At 36.1% G+C, this 18170-nt stretch overlaps 1 protein-coding gene across 5 annotated transcripts in view; it reads right to left on the reverse strand.

The window, feature by feature from the left end:
• LOC121382710 (protein PRRC2C-like) overlaps nucleotides 1-15112 on the reverse strand; it is a 61005-nt gene extending 45893 nt beyond the window's left edge. For all 5 annotated transcript variants that reach the window (XM_041512258.1, XM_041512257.1, XM_041512256.1 and 2 more), the window contains exons 1-11: nucleotides 14969-15112; nucleotides 11222-11394; nucleotides 10306-10446; nucleotides 8866-8975; nucleotides 8190-8268; nucleotides 5596-5745; nucleotides 4534-4805; nucleotides 3719-3795; nucleotides 3227-3418; nucleotides 2436-2483; nucleotides 683-977 (exon numbers count right to left, since the gene is read on the reverse strand). In XM_041512258.1, coding sequence (XP_041368192.1) covers nucleotides 683-977; nucleotides 2436-2483; nucleotides 3227-3418; nucleotides 3719-3795; nucleotides 4534-4805; nucleotides 5596-5745; nucleotides 8190-8268; nucleotides 8866-8975; nucleotides 10306-10446; nucleotides 11222-11336 — 1479 coding nt within the window. In that variant the 5' untranslated portion in view covers nucleotides 11337-11394; nucleotides 14969-15112. The remainder of the gene's footprint in view (nucleotides 1-682; nucleotides 978-2435; nucleotides 2484-3226; nucleotides 3419-3718; nucleotides 3796-4533; nucleotides 4806-5595; nucleotides 5746-8189; nucleotides 8269-8865; nucleotides 8976-10305; nucleotides 10447-11221; nucleotides 11395-14968) is intronic.
• Between the last annotated feature and the right edge of the window lie 3058 nt (nucleotides 15113-18170).

Here is an 18170-nt window from a genome sequence, read left to right on the forward strand (position 1 = left end):
CGGGCATTTGTGACCAGATGTCCAGTATTTATGTCAATTATTCCCAATAACAGTTTTTCTAAACAGAATATTTTTTGGAAATGAACTACAATTCATATCTCAATATTTTGTGATTTTCATTGTTGGTAAAACTGCCAAATTTGTTATCAAATTAGCTGTCACATTCAGCTATCAACTCCTAAAAAATGACAACATTCTGCCATTGTACGAAAAAAATACTCTGCCATACTTTCAATTAATCTATTTTCTGTTTTTTTTATTAGTATTTCCGGTAAGTGCTGCGTGCAAAACGGCAGAAACATTAGTGGAGAATGCATTGTAAACAGTGTACAAAATGTCGACATGCGTGGCTTGTTGGCGAGATATATCAACTGCAGTATCCAGAAAGTTGAAAAACAATTCAACCACCAATTGCAATATCAGAAATTTAATGTGCGAAAAAGGCACCCCCTATTCAGAATGGATATAAAGCATCAGACAAAACCATATCTTAAGTTTTGGGCAGAGAATATGAAAAATGTTTGATAAATAGCAGAAAAAACCTGTAAAAACAACTTTGACGATTAAAAATCAAGAATTCCGAAACACATTTAAAAATAATTAGACATGACACTTTTGTTTACCTATAGTGAATCAAACTAGCACTGCAGAATTTTTACACTAACAGAATTTTGTAGAATACCTTGTCTTTGTCTATTTGGTAGTGCCCTCCATCTTTATCTCCTGGTTTATCTCCTGGCCTTTGTAGATGGACATCCCTGTCGTCACGCCCACTGCGGTCATCTCTTTCTCGGCGGTCATCTCGGACTGACCTCATCTCCCTCTCACGGGCATCACCCCTCACATCTCTGTCCCTACGCTCATCGTGTCCACCCCGCTCGTCTCTCACTGGTCTAGAGTCGTGAGACATCCTATCATCCTTCTCTCTCCAGCCAACTTTACCCCGCTTGTCATCTTTTGGACGCTTTCGGTTCTCTCTACATTAAACAAAACAAAAAACTCATTAATTTACTGGTGGCTGTTGCCGAGATGATCAAGATTTGTGAATGAAATACACGCATGTCACCTTAGTCTGCACGGCACGAAAGTCTGCACATGTTAATGACGTTACATTACGTCTTGAAACAAGTGTCAGGATATGTTTGTAAACAAACAAACAACGTTAATTTAATTCACAAAACCATTATTAAAACGACACATCTTTATTGTGAATATATGTATAAAACTGGTCGATAACACTTTAATTGAAAAAACCCTGAATTAATGCATGCACTAAAAGTATACTTTTGCCAGCCTCGAACGTGTTTTTGTATCACGGGCATTATGATTATCACCTGTCAACACGTGTCTGTCAACGTTGTAATGATCAACTTTGCACATCAACTTACATAAACTTACACAGGAGCTTCAATACATACCTTATTGTAATTTATGAATCCATAAATGAAATGAATGTCTTATTTAATCTCTTAACGTAAACATCCAAGCATACTTTGGATTTTCCTCCGAGTGACACAATGCAAAATGGCTGCACAGAGACTTTGAAGACTGCACTTACAGCATCGCCTATTTTAGCTATAGTCTATTTCACAATTATCATTGATTGTCCTACATGTCTAACGAACACTATTTGTGCTCATTTAGTTAATAACAGACAATTTTTGTTGAATAATAATCAAATATTTTTACATTGGCTCTTTTTTATATTGTCATTTTGTGTTGTCCAAAATAAGGAGCATGGAACACCATTTATATTTATCTTCATTTGCACAATCTGTAACAGGAAGTGTTTGTTATTTAGAACTTATAAAAAGTCGGATCCATTGTTTGTTGCTGTTTTATGTAAACATTAGCAACAGAAGTGGTTGTTTTAATGTTTGCTGTGCAGATTTATGTGCAGTTATGCAGGCCAGTAAATGCAGGGGTGTCCCACTAAAAATGCGCTCATTACTTGAGTTTAAAAAATATTAAAATTAAAATAACTTTAGTTTTAACACGTTTATTGTTCCATTGTACTGTGGCGGTGAAACAAATATTTTTAAAGAAATATTTGAACTTTAAAATATAACACAAATGCTTAGGTGCACAGACTAAGGTGCCACCAGTGTATATCTTTGGATCATTATTTTTCCAGAGTTCATAATGTACACAATTTTTAAGACCCTAACTAACCTGAACAGTGTCACAAATCAGATTCTCCAATAATCAACCTCTATGTAAATAGACGTCTCTCTGTAATTTTCATGTGAAAATACATGACTGTACAAATTAAAATGCATTTGTACTGTTATGAAATCCCTAAAATAAAATAACCTTTCATTACAATTAGAAAAACAAAACAAAGGTGGCATATAAATCGCTCCATGCATTCCACAAAAATCAATGTCAAAGTATTTTGCATTAAAACAGGCAAGCTAAAGTAATAATTCACTTACCGTCCATTTTTCTCGGCATCTTCATCATCACTGAAGACAAGTTTTGCACTGCAACAATTGAAATTTTATTTAAAGCATAGGAAATATCCAATCAATTTATTATCTTGGATACACAAATGTTAATTATCAGAAATTAATTTAGGGTAAAGTGTAAACACTCAATGACTACAAATTTCACACAAATGATCATCCCGTTAACTGTATCTAATATTGATTGATATTGGAGGGGTGGGCAAACGGTTATCTTAAATTGGGTCAATGCACAAAGCTTCAGTGGTGGCAAATTTTTCATATTAAAATATCTTCAGGGGTTACATTTTAAATTCAGGTAAACAAACTCATTAGATTTAACAGGAAAATCACTGTACCATAAATACAATTTTAAGAGTCCTGAAAGCATACCAAAAAAGCATCATACTACTACATATATAGATTATTACATGAGCTTGTGTGTCGTACTGAATTTACAAAATGAGTGTCAGGATTCCTGTATTGCCCGAGCAAGGGCGAAATGACGTCATTTTGGTAAGTGATTACAAAAGAGGTAAGACTGGAGAAGCCGCATTAAGTTATGACATCCCTTCGATCATTATGACATGTGTGTCATACTGGTTATATTTCTTGAACATCTTGTACCATGTTAACAATAAATAAAAATCATTATCCATTTCCCAACAGCCAGGGCTTGTTCTCAAGTCTTGACCTAGACTTCTGAAATATAATTTGTTTATATCCACTGTACACATCTTTTAGTTGATGGCAAGAATTTTCAGTAAATAACAGCAACTGACCTATAATCAATTTCGCCTTGTGCTCCAGCCCAGCCTCCATCATTAGCTTCGGTTCTCAGTATTTCATCAAACTCCTTCAAGTCTCGGTCTGAGATAATGGCTGGCCGTTTTACATCATCATCGTAATCACCATGACTACGGTCTCGGTCCATGGGACGTTGAGGTGGCATTTGTTGTGGGGGTCCTCTGTACCTAGATGCAGACATATTTCTCAAGATGCATTAAATCCACTTATTCCCAATGTAAATAAATTAAATAGGTATAAAAACCATCCATAACAAATAATAAGAAGCCATTTTCACTTAAATGCATGATTTTAAGACAAAAAGTATTTGTAAATCTGGACCCTTGATTTTTTGTTTACAAAAAGTCTGTTACAAGTAGAAGAAAAACAACAGAAGTAACTTTATTTAAAACACATCATTCTTTTATATAGCTAATTTTATATACTTTTAAAAATACATTAGTACTAATTGAACACACGACACTGACCTTCCATCGTATGGATACGGCGGTCTTGGCATTCCAGGGTAATTGGGTGGATAGCCAGCAGGCATCCTTCCAAACATCTAAAACAAAATAATAACACAAATAAAATATGTTAAGTTTTAAAAGACAATTTACACAGGAATTCCACGGAATTAAATGCCTCACCTACCATATTTTTCGAAGCAGTTATGAAACATCTATTGGTGCAACCAACTATAAACAAAGTTCCATTGGCCTAGGTCTTAGTTTGTGAGAAATTAATTCAACATGAAACTAATGTTAAACTTTAATGCAAAAGTTGACCGTCACGTAATACCTATATTTCACTCACTTTTACTTCGTAAAGGCGAGACAGTATTGGTCTATCTTGTGGATCACATGTGGTTAATATACACAAAAGCAAATTCTTTATTAATGCAAACTTTAGGGAATCAGCGATGCAAAAATTTAAGAGAAATAAAAATATATCACCATCATCTATACTTGCAATACAGACCAATAACGTAAATAAGAAAATGACTTTAACATGTGGTTTTAGTTGTTAAAAGGGATCTGTTAGAAACATGTTATAATGGCAGTAAACTCAGGATAGTCCTGTTTAATCTGCAGTTAAATAGTTGAAAATGCAGTTCAGCTCGTTCTGAATATTGTTCATAACACTATACATTATAGCTCAAATTAATTTTAGTTGATAAAACCTCAAAATGGTTAAATGTTTGCCAGTTACTTTTAATCTAAATTAATTTACAAACTAAGTTTGAGGCAAACAAAAAGGATCTTCTTTAGCCTATTGTGCACTTTTTCAGCAGGCTACTTACGTATGGTGTCATCATCCCTCTGAACTGCGCCGGCATGCCCATATGAGGTCCCATGGGCATGGGTCCCTGCCCTCCAGGGCCCTGGTTCGATCCCGGCCTAGGTGGCATGGGCTGGGAGGGAGAGGGGATGTCTCCCCCACCGGAGGTCGGGGGGCCATTCTGCTGTGTTTCTGTCTGGGTCTGGGATGGAGAAGATAGCGGAGGGGATTGCGAGTCGGGCTTTTGCTGCTGCATAACGCCACGACCACCTCCATCGCGCCAATTCCCTACATCTGAAATTTAAATAGAATAGAATTAATGATTAAACACAAATTAAATCTGACATGGCGAGCTGCACAATAAAAACAAAAACAAATAATAGTGAAAACAGAATTTTATCAAACTTTCATATATTTTGGTTTTACAAGATTGAAACTTTGTAAGCTTATTAATCAACAAACGAGTACCGGTGAGGTACATGATATGCCCATCAGGAGTTTGATGGAAAATCATATCTATATTAATGAATATGTTACGGGTATGATTCAATTGTAATTATGTGAAATTGCAATGGGATGGATGAACAGTTTGTTTTGGACAAACCACCATCTCAAGTTGTTCTTACATGCGAGGTTTGATGCATCTGTATGCAAGATATGGTCCGGACAAGGATTTACTGTTGTGCAGTAGACAGTGAAAAGTAGGTCGCACTGACCTATAAAGTGTGTATGACTTGGACATCCCAAGTTGTTCCTTCATGCGAGGTTTGATGGTCATGTATGCAAGATATGGTCTGTACAAGAAAATGTTAACAGACGGCATACCATAATCAGACCCACAGATAAACATACCAAAAAATACTCAAGGTTTAAGATGTTCAAGATGTATTCAGTGATTAGCAAAAAACTGTATTCCAAAATCTGTGACCTACTGCCATTCAGTCGTTTTGGCAGACTGAAACATGATTTTGGATAGATTTTCTGAGCTTTATCACCAAAATGATGGTCATCTATGAAAACTAGCTTGTATCCTGGATACTGCATTAATAACCCAAACAGGCAAAGTGTAATGAGAAAAACATACTTTGTGGTCGCAAACTTGGCCCTGGTCCATATTGTATGTCTTTGTTTTCCTCCTTTTTGACAGTGTCCTTTACATCTTTTTCTTCTCCCACAGCTAAACTTGGAAATTCCTCCCGGAACAGTGGCGACTGATGGCTCACAAGTGATGCTGCTGAAAACCACAGTGAGTTACATGAGTATACAGCAAATAAAACTGGTTAAATTACTGATTAAAAGAAATAGAAACTGTGATTGAGAATAATGGCAGTGAATCCTGGACATCAAAGCACAATGGTAAAAGTGAGTCCAACTTGTATAACTGTTTACCCAATCTTTTAACCAAACTATGTTCTCCAAAATACAATCACCATTAAAAAAAAACGAGTACCGGTGAGGTATACTACTCAAAAGAATTTAAGGGTCAGGCGATATTTTCGACATTATTTTCTGAATGTCAATTATATTAGCAAAACCATAATGTCACGCATGGTATTGTTCCATTTTGACGAAAGTAGGTCTAAGCAACCCATAAATGAATTAAAATCCACTGTCATTGACAATGTCGACTAGTTCTAATGGCGAAAACATGCTTACATTTGCACGTAAATTAGGGCGAAAGCGAAAGGTCTGCTAAGTGCCAATAACTTGCTTTTTCACAAAGCGCTTCATTTGCACGCTTTGCACGTGTATTCCATGTTCCCAATGCTGAATTTCCGTATAATTGGAGCTTGCGTTCGTGTAGGGTGCACACTCCAAATTCGATAATGGTACTCCAAATTCGATAATGGTACGACTTCAACTGACTAATGAAGATCGAGGAAGGGCTATTGCTTGGCTTCAGGATGGCAATACGCAAAGAAATGTTGCTCTGAGACTTGGTGTCAGTCAGAGTGTCGTTGGCCGACTGTGGCAACGGTACCAAGCAACGAATTCTGTTCGAAATCGTCCACGTTCGGGAAGACCCGAAGCACTACAAATAGAGAGGACCGCTACATCACCAATATGGCTCTACGTCAACGCACAACCACTGCACGCCGATTACGTGACAATCTGCGGACTGCGACTGGAACTCGAGTGTCTGATCAAACCATACGCAATCGTCTGAGAGCCAATAATCTACGCTGCCGTCGCCAGGCTGTTCGACCACCACTCCTACCACGTCACAGAACGGCCAGACGTCACTGGTGCACGCTTCATCTGCGGTGGCAACGTGTTCAGTGGGGTCGAGTGATGTTCACTGATGAGTCCAGGTTTAGTCTCCAATTCAACGACGGTCGGGTTCGTGTCTACAGACGTCCTGGGGAGCGCTTCGCCGACATTAACGTTAGACAACGTCACCGGTTCGGTGGTGGCAGCGTCATGGTGTGGGGAGGCATCTCTATCCACCACAGGACCCCCCTCTATGTGGTGGATGGCAATCTGAATGGAATCCGCTATCTGAATGAGATTATCCGGCCGTTGGTTCTCCCAGGCCTTCAGCAGATTGGCGGCGGGGCAGTTCTGCAGGATGACAATGCCAGACCCCATCGCGACAGGGTGGTAATGGACTTTTTCAGACAACAAGGTATCGCCAGGATGGATTGGCCAGCATATTCGCCTGACTTGGCCCCAATAGAGAACGCCTGGGACGAATTAGGCAGGAGAGTTCAGGATAACCATGCCCCTCCGGCCAACCTTCATGATCTGGGTCAACTTCTTATGGCAGAGTGGCAGGCCATTCCTCAAGAGTTCTTCAGACGTCTGATCAACAGCATGAGGCAACAATGTGTCGAGTGTATTCGCGCCAGGGGTGGATTCACACACTATTAAACGAATGTTCTAATGTGTAAAATCCATGTTTGACAACCTTCAACTATGACAGCATGTTATGTGACTTTCTTGTATACAGTGACGTTTATTTGTGGTTTTTTGTAAATATGGAACAATAAAAAAAAAATTGGGTGTAGTTTACATCATCAATCTAATAAACTCTGAAACTTATTTGGTTATAAATTTTTGACCCTTAAATTCTTTTGAGTAGTATACATGATACTCCCGTTATTTGTGTCACAGTGACCTAGTAATTGTATGTGACACACCACCATCCCTAAGTTGTTCCTACATGTGAGGTTGATGGTCCTGTACGCAAGATCTGATCCGGACACGGGTTTACCGATATGTGCAGTAGACCGTGAAAAGTAATAGTATGTGACATACCACCATCCCAAGTTGGTCCTGCAAGTGAGGAATCATGCTATGCATCTGTACGAAAGATATGGTCCCGACAAGAAAAAGTTAACAGATGGACATACATACGGACGGACAACACCATACCATAATACGACCTACCAGACAGGCCCATAAAAAATAGCAACACCACTCAATTTCTCAATTACAAGAAAATTATCAGCTACACTTTGTGAAATTTCAAACTGAATTTCATGCTGATCATCAACAGTGCATATACTATTTGCATGTTATTCAAGTTTTATTTCAATATTCTTTTCTCAGTTGTCACTTGACAATATATATAAGGTGTGATTTAAAAACACTCCAGTTTTTCATGGAACAAACACACTACAGGTCAAAAAACAGCAAGCTACACTGGATACATGAATAAATACAAAAAATACTAACCTTGTGAGGTGCCCCCAACAGTTACACTGCTCCACGACTTCACCCCTGTATTTGTGGTACCCCCAGGCACACTGACAGTCTACAAAAATAATCAGATGAACATTTACACATTTATCATTATTTAAAAAAAAATACATCAAAATCTGGACCGGGAAAAAAAGGCCTTTTCCCTGCCCATGGTTGCAAATATTTTTATATAAAACAGCTCATTAATTTATTAATCTTGCACCAGCCCAGTCATGGGTTTTTTAAACAGACCCTTTAATGATTGTAGCAGGCCCGACCAAAATGTAATGCACTAAGATATCAAAATTGCCCCTTTGGGGCTGGTTCATTTTAGTTTTTGCAAATTTTAACCAGTCCTTTAGCAAATTAACCTACAGGGCTCATGTTAATTTCGTACCCTGCTAAGTGACAATCATTTGTAAATCTTAGAAGAAAGCTGCTACATTTTTCATGAGCAGCAAGGGATCTGTTATATGCACTTTCCAACAGACAGGACAGCACATACTACTGTCGTTAATATACCAGTAGTGAGACAATGGTTGGGACAGGGAAAAACCAAATTAGAGAATAGGTCAACTGAGGTGGTTCGATCCTACAATGCAAGCACCTCCGATAAGTTCCCTACTAGCTAGATTCTTCCCCACACCTCAATAAATGCCATACAACACACCTTTGTCTGCACCAATTGTGCGGAGGGCACAGATGTAGCCGGCTGCGGCTGCGACGACGGCTGCACTTTTCCACTGCTCTCTTCCTTCTTCTCCTCTTTCACACCCCATCCTAGTGAACAAAACACTCAGTTGTTTAACCTTCTGACTACGACGTCACGCCAGTCGACATATTGTACACTGTATACAGTGCATTACCCAATTCATATTTCCTGCCGTTTTGCACATGATACTCCCCGGAAACCATTTATTAACAGGAAACTGAAAACAACTGGGCTTCCTGTGTATTTAGATTTTTAATTTTTAGTGGAAAATATTTTGGAATTTTTGAGTTGAAAAATTGGTTTTTGGCAAGTATTTTCAATTGACAACAATGGTGGCATGTCGCTGTCATTTACCAACAATGAAAATCACCAAATATTGAGATATGAAAAAAATATTCTGGTCAGAAAGCCACTGTTATTAAAAAATAATGGACATAAATACTGGACAGCTGGCCACAAATGCCCGTATACATATAAACGCGACTCTAGATCTTTTGCCCAGTCTTAATCAACATTAACTGATCTAAAATATCATAAAAATATATGAAAATAATACTTTCCGATTCAAATATGAACATTATTTTATGTATTTATAAAACATTCAAGTGAACATATGAGTAAAAATTATAAACTTGTACCCATTCAACATGTTTTTTGTCAAAAATTAATCCAGTAGTTTAAAGGTTGTTAACAAAAATGACATGTGCTCATTACATTAAAAACATTTATGAAGTCTATGTGTTACTTCATCATGATGATTGATTTACTTAAAGTTACCTAAATACACATTATCTGCCGATTTAGTACTTATTTATAACATGACAACACAGGCACAACATGCAGATTAACAAATTTTTTCTAACATTTACTTGTAGAATTAACAAGTTTAAGTCATAAAACCAAAGCCATAATAATACTTGGCATTCAACATATTGTAAATCAGGAAATATTAGTAAACATAAAACTTTAGGAAATTTATTGAGGTCCTACATGACACTAATATTTTATGACGAGGCAATACATGATGCTAATATTTAACGATGCTAAATTTAAAGAGACGTACAAGAGGCTGTTCATTAACATGTTACTTATTTTGATTTCGCTAAATTTTATGATTTACAATCTGAAGTGATAGAAATAAGCAAAACTGTTCATTAGTCCACCGGACAAGTACGTCTAGAAATCTACTTGTCCGTCATTATTTTCACTGTCCAAATAAATTGTTTTATTCAAGAGCAAGGACGACGTTTGTTACTGCTCAACATGAAACTGTATTTAACTTTGTCCATAGGACAACCACTGAGGTAAAAAAAAAAAAAATTATCCATGCACATTTTCACAGATCAGGACAAACGGACAAGTGCTTATTTATAACACTAATATGTAAAAGCCAGTTACCTGATCCACCACTGGGTACGAGACTAATAGTAGGGTCGTTTCCACTGTTTTCACTTTTCAAACTAGGTAAATTGGCCGGAGGCGGCATTCGCCGCATACTGCCCACTTTACCCAAGCTTTGAAGCCCATGCTGACGAGTAACTGAAATGACAATTCCACAAAAAATTAGCAAAATAATGCATTTTAAACACAGTATTACAAAAAATACCACATATGTATATATATTTAAAATGTCAATTCCACCATCCCTTTCAGCACTGAGCAACCTCGAAATGAGTTTAGGAGAAAAAAAAAAGAGGCATATCAGACTGGATTACTCATTTAATTAGCTATTTGTAATTAAATTTAAAAAGTTCTATTAGATTGTGAGAACTGCCACAGAGAATCACTCTAGCTTCTCAAGTTTTAGAATGAAGCAAGAGAAGAAATACATTTGTAATTTTCTAAGTTAAAAGTTTTGTTTTTTAAAAGAAATTTTTTAAATTTTAAAAATGTTATGGAGACTGCCTTACAAATTAAAAAATATCTGCACTTTCAAAGAATTATTGATATGTATCTCTTATATCAGTATTTTTAGTACTCATGATATCATAGACATAAAAACAAAAACTCTTTTAAAATGGACAGTATTCTGAATTGGATTCAGATAATCAGCAGCCTAATAATGACTCATATATTAAAGTATGAGACTATAAAAAAAAAATTTATTACCAAGCGCTGAATTTCAGGATTTGTTTTAGGATTCCATCAAAATCTAATCAAGAAATTTTGGAATTCCATATATCTTGCTATAAAATAAATACTATAAAATATGGGATTTGCTAATCAAAGTATGTTGCTACATTCATAGCCCACTTATAGAAATTGAAGTAAACTTTTAAAAGATGTAGTATGTAATAACAGATTTAAGAGTTACCTTTTGCTTGTGGTGTTTCAACACTTTTTCCCTTATAAATGTTATTTATGTTTATCGACGTAAATTTTCCCTTTCCTTTCTCTCCCTTACTGCCTAACCCCGACACTGAGGACATCTTGTCGAAGCACACACATTGAAGTCTCTTGTATACCCTATGAACGAACCGCAAGTATCTGAAAACAAAAATAAAAATATGCATGAAGCAACACTAAAACAAAATATTGGCATAACTGGTCAATTATGAAACACTATTCTGGAGTTATGGACAGAGGTAGAAACATTTAAAATAATCCTGCGGCAAAGGACAATCATCAACGCAATGGGAATTTTCAATGAATATACAGAAATGTCATTTCATATATATTAGCATATTAATAACAGTGAAAGAAGATATTTTTAAAATTGAATGAAAAAACCCTGAATAAAATGTTTTTAAAAGAAAAAAAGACGATGTTTATTTCAGTATTTTTTCAGCATTACTTATCATGGCATATCGAAGACATAAAAACAAAAACACAAATTCCACTGAATTAAATGATATGGTATCTGATCCTATAATGATTTTTTTTTTAACTAAACAAAACAAAGATTCAACAAAATCTAAACCAAGACAATCAAACTTAGCCAATGATATTGAAAGGCTTTAAGTTTCTTTTCACAAACATTGGACTGACAGACACAAATTCTAGTTCCAGTTCCAGCGAGTGAAAATGGACACCAAGATCAGTTAAATCTACAAACCTGCAACACACATTTGGATACGGTTATAACAGAGAGAAGCTAAAGTCTGCATTGTTTAAACAGGGAAATGCAGTCTAAAAATAACTAGAGCTTGTCTCGATAACTATTACTTCTCAAGCAAAATTATGAAAAATGGATTTTGGGGTATTGCAAAAACAGACGTCGGATACATGTACAAAAAGTAATAATCTAAATTATAAAATATATGTACTTCTAATTTAAATTATCAAAAACAGCGTTAATAGTAAAAAAATATGTAGTTGTGGTTAAAAACTAAGGTCTGTCACTTGACTAAAAACACAAAACGACATTAATCAACATACATACAGAAATATGGGGGTGGGTGAATGTTTATGGGTGGTGTTGTTTTTTTATATTTCCTTTTTTTTGTCCAAATAGAAATTTGAGAGCAGATACCTTTTGCAAATAGCTAAAATTTTCTTTAAAATAGCATTCTTTATGTTGTATTGAATTCTTTATTTTATGATTATTATTAGTTTTTAATAAATAACCAATAAATTCCCAAACCCCAACAATTTCGTAATGTGTGCTGTGTTGTTGCAGTTATTGATTTTGGTATCTTGTGAAATGCTTGTTGTTCATTTCAGCTTGTAAAATAGTTAAAAATACTCAGGCTAGGCTGCTGACTGGACCAGCTTGCTACAACAGCTTACTCTGAACGTGCACGTTAAACCCGTAGACCAGATTAGGGATAGCTTGCTTGTCTTTTGGTCCTGAACTAGCATGTGTATTGAAACTGACACGTATTGTCAGTTTTTATTAGGCCTACTTTGGTTCAGACTCCACAAAGTTGCAACAACAGGGCACAGTATTTCATGCAAATCGTTGTTCTGTTCGCCTGTCGGTTACGCAAAATAAAATTTATGCTAACCGCAAATTGGTTTTACGTCAAAACCTGCAGGCGTTCAGAAACTTGCAAACTTCACAATTAGTGTAAGTTTATTCATGCAGACGTTTTGTATTGACACTTACTTGTCTGAACTTTATTGTTACTGAAAATGTTCACAAACTGTGAAGAAAAATCTCACAAATGAACAACACAAATCGGATGTTGATTGCGCGAACCGTGCACGAGAAAACAAACTGAACCAAAATGATAACGGTCACGTGATATACCAACGTCTGTGACATTGAAATGGAAATATCCCCTCTAAAAATAGATTGGACCTCGCTTGCTTAACGGTTTTTTCTCGACAGAACGTCTTGTGAAAAAATGCAAAAAATGCATTTCGTGGTTTTACAAACATCAGGATTACCAAAAAGCACTTCAGGTGAATGGAAATGTGTATTCTAAATAATTAAGTAAAGTGCAATTTTATTTGTGAAAAATGGGGTTTAATAGCGAAAAACAAAGCTGTAATGGTTAACAAATAACCGTAACTAGGGTGTGTCCCTTCAATACTGTAATACAGATGATTATAATTCATTATAATAGTTTATTATGTCTATATGTTGATTAGAGTTAATTATTAGTGTCAATCGTCTTTAAAACGGTATGCACAGTGGTCACTGCGAGAAAACTATACTCACAAGAAACACGGACATCGTTTGTTGTTCCAATTAATTATATTTGCTTGCATAAGTTTATATTATTCGTTATGCTTTTATATTCGCGTGTATATATACATGCTTTATTATTTACGTTTTTAATGATTAACACACTTCCACCAACTTTGGTATCAATCTACAATCTTTACAATACATACACCTTATTTGATATATTCAGTGTACTAATCCTGATAAATAATCACAGATTATTGTGTTAGTTAATTGATTAATCCCATCTCGTTAATTACGAGTGTTCATTGTTAAAACTAATTATATAATTAACGTATTCCCATGTGTTACAGGCGACATACATAGAGGAAGATCCGGTTGACGTATTTCCACGACCACCCCGTCCTGCAGATGTCACAAAGACTAACATGTTGAACCACCAAGCTTAATTGTTTAGAACATTTATTAAGCAGAAATAGCGACAGTCCCTTCAATTTACATACACTATGTACATACACCCCAAAGTAGCCCAAGTCCGGACAAAACTACGGCGATTTCGCCCAGCTTCAACCAGCAGGGGCCTTACGGCAATATACAGCGATTTCACCCAGCTTCGATCGGCAGAATACAAACACTAGCTAACACTTTAACAGGCAAAGACAGAAAAAAAGGACACATCACATTTGATTCGAACATTGTTCGTATCATTTCATGCAGTAAATGATAGTAATATAAACATTTTAAATAATAAAATTCCTCTTTAGTTAGATATATATAGTACGACGATTTCGCCCAGTATATGGAATTTACAGCGATCTCGCCCTACTTTGGGACATGGGGATTCCCATGGTATTTATCGATATAAAACCTGCTTTTTCACTCCATTTGAAAAAAACGTAATCTAAGTGTGTTACAGGTTTGTAGATTAACCAAATTATAATTTATTTTCGCTGGAGGGAACTAGGGTGTGCGGCTTTAATATAAGTAATAAAAGTAGATAGAATAGAAATGGGATAGTCGAGAAAAAATATGCTAGTAATGATCCTATTATTTCTTTTTTAATTGTGTTCTCAGATTTGGGGATGCACCAAAAAGGTTATTCTAAGCAAGAAATATAACCCATCTTTTAATAAGAACACGAACCTTTAATATATTCTGATCAAAATTAAATGGCAAAAGCTAAATAATCGACATTTGCTTCCGGTTACCAACATTTTTTTCTCCCGATTCTTCAACTTTACGTTAGGTACGCTTGCTTAAAAAAGAATACTTACACAATATATATTATTTTAGTATTTTGATGAAAAGTAACATTGATACATTATTAATGAGATAATATACGTTTTTATGCTAAGATCTTTCTTGCATAAATGATTTTCTCCCTTTTTTAATTTTCGATACGATGGTAAGAAACAAAAGACTGACCTACCCCCCACATACATTTTACCTATATTTTTCGGTTGTATCGAGAAATAGACAGATACTTACGCCGGCCCGTTCCCTTGGGTTGTTTGTAGAAATAAACAAGATAATAAATATCACAGAAGCGTTACGGATGGCTTCTGATTCCGTTTGATTTTTACGGTATTCCTTGGCGTAAACGTAACACCAAAATGGCGAGCTACATAAATATGTAAATGAGGTGCGATGATGTCATTGTTTCCCATAGTGCACAGCGAAAATAAGGCTTGCAATCGTGATGTTCAGTCTAATCAATATTTCCGCGATAGGAGTACGATCGATTTACGCAGGATTTTCTTCTAATTTTCGTAGCTAGCGGGGGTGGGTGGGGTGAGGGATGGGACATTTAAAAAAAAATGATTTACTGTTTATTGATATTGACGTTTTAAGCATGTTACCTCCCTGAAATATCAGAAATGGCTGCAAAATGGTATTTCAGAGCCTCTAGATTTCAGATTTCAGAATGTCGGGGGGGTGGGGGTGGGGGGTGGGGGAGTATGTCTCTGGACCCCCAAGTGTTTTGCGCCTTTTAGTTTACTCAGGGAGCCAGACTTGAAATAAGGGCTCAAAATCAGGTTCACAGTAAACTCTTCTGCTATACTTTTTATTTTGATATTTTTAAACAGCTTAGATAGTCTATTCTGAATAAAGGATTGGTCGGCCAGTCAATTTCTATTGCGGAAAAAAGTTATTATGTAGCAACTAAAGGAGACCATAGATTTTTCATATGATGAACCGAAAAACACAAAATAAATAAATAAATTAGGTATTTAAAATTGAGATGAAATTAGCGTATATTATAGGAAGCATTTTAAAATTAAATGTCATTTAAAAATAGTATACTAGCAAATATGGCCATTTTTCAAGATGATCTCTATTAATATGTAAATACAGTGTTCGAAATAAGCACTTGTCCGTGTGTCCCGACAAGTGAAAATCTATTCGGACAAGCAAAGTGTGCCTCGGTGGTTGTCCAGTGGACAAGTAAAAAATTTCAGTGCAGTACGTTTCATTTTGAGCAATCACAAACATCATCCTGGTACATGAATAAAACAATCCATTTATTCGGAGAAGTGAAACTATTGGCGGACAAATACATTTCTAGATGTATTTGTCCGGTGGACTAGTAAATGGTTTTGCTTATTTCTATCACTGAAATATGCTGGTTTATTTTTTATTTAATTTTTTAGTGATATAGCCTAATAGCCTAAATATGAAATTTATAAAAACATATGTTATCTTACAACAAGTTGTTTTAAAATGTAGGCCCCTATATATCAGGGCCGTACCCTGACCAAAATCCATGGGGGGGCACTAAATTTTATAAATAATTTTTAACATACTATAAAGATTAAACATTTCTATGCTATTACTGGAGATATATAAAAAAAAAAAAAAAGGACAATATTCTCAGGGGGGGGGGCACCTGCCCCCCCTGCCCCCCCCCCCCCCCCGGAGGGTACGGCCCTGTATATAACGAGCGAAATAGAGTTGGATACATTTTTAAACAACAAGTTGTAAAATAACGGACACGAATGTAGTATTCTATTTCTTACATATCCTTAAAAAAGTTTTTAAGCAAATTTTAACATCTTTTTTCGACTAAAAGTTATTTACAGCCCTTGCGCAAGCTTGTAGCTAACTTACTCGTTACAGATGTCCAGATGATTGCTAGGTTAACTATACGTTACAGTGTAATCGATTTCTATCGTGCTGTGTTTTCACTGGATGTATGGCATTGATGACCTGGTCATCACTCACGTACATGTGTTAACAAGTACATGTGTTTTCAAAAATAACGAATGATGTTCTACCAACGGGTGTGTAAGAAAATGTAATAAGAGGACCAACACAACAGCACGCCTACAGGTCATGTGACGTCATATCAGAATACCGCCCCTCTTATATTTGGCATGCATTATCACTGGCAAAAAAGTCTATACATTAAAAACATTGTTAAATTATTTTTAACCCTCTTAGTTTAATACAGTTTTCTCTGATTAAAATAAATACAAGGTAGGCTACTATGATAACCCTGGCAAGTAATCAGGGCAATCGGCAATGTCGTGGGGATTGCCGTGGTATTTTAATTTTCCGTGGAACATTAAACATTTTAATGTCACTTTATTTTAAAAAAATATTATTATTTTATTGGGGGGGGGGGGGCAATACTGATAAATTAAACTCCTCTCTTACAAATTTTCCGTAAAAACTGCCATGGAGCCTATTTTTCTACGGCATTTCTTTGCCGTGGCCATTTTTTAAATTGCCAGGTTGTGATAATTTGTGGTCTATTGGCCCATTCTCCACTAAGTGTGCAAATTGCCCATATTCATGTGACCCTGACCTCCGTTTAGTGTTATTTGCTATATGTTTGTCTTAAGTTGATCAAAAACTACATAATATTCTTGTTCTATCTTTGTGAAAGAGAAAAAAGATGGCGACCGGTGGTCAACCACCCGGTATACGCTCTGATAACAATCTTGATAATTCAACTTCTACAGCTACTGCAGATTGTCATACCCACATTACTCGAAGAGTTAACCCATCAGGTATGGATATAGTTAATGTTGTACCCACAACGCCATTTTTTGATGACTTTTCGTACACTTATATGGGTGGACTTTCGAGCCCTTCTGAGGGTAGCATAACATACCCCATTGTCGACACAAGTGATGTTCAAACAAATCAATGTTTACATAGTCAAGTGCCAAGAAAATGCTGTGATCTGCTACAATTTATCTTCAGTGACTTGTCATGTCTACCTAAAGATGTGTTTACTGATCGCCTTATTGAAATTGTCGAAAATTATAAAAATGAATTAGAAATTCTACGCCATGAATTGTTAAAATTGTGCAAAAACAATGAACAGTTTGAGCACAAAACGGCTCAGTTAAAAAGAAGACATGAGGCGCGAACAAGAACAGGCGAAAGCATGATTAAAAAACTCGCAAAAGATTGTTTTATATTATTTCGATCTTCACGGGGAGACATGAACGAAGATTTGTTTGATGTAATAAACATATCCAAACATCAAACCCTTACAACAGACAGTGAGCAGTGTTCAGGCGAGGTTCAGAGCGACACATCGGGCATTGTGTTCCGTGAATCGCTTGCTGGTATTGAACGCGACCTGATTACGCTTCGCGGTGAACTGATTCAAGACATCGACTGTTCTCGCAATAAAATAGAAGAGCAAGCCAAGCAACATTCTACTCTTAAAACAGAA

The sequence above is a fragment of the Gigantopelta aegis genome, chromosome 10 (assembly GCF_016097555.1).
Source record: "Gigantopelta aegis isolate Gae_Host chromosome 10, Gae_host_genome, whole genome shotgun sequence".
Lineage (NCBI taxonomy): Eukaryota > Metazoa > Mollusca > Gastropoda > Neomphalida > Peltospiridae > Gigantopelta > Gigantopelta aegis.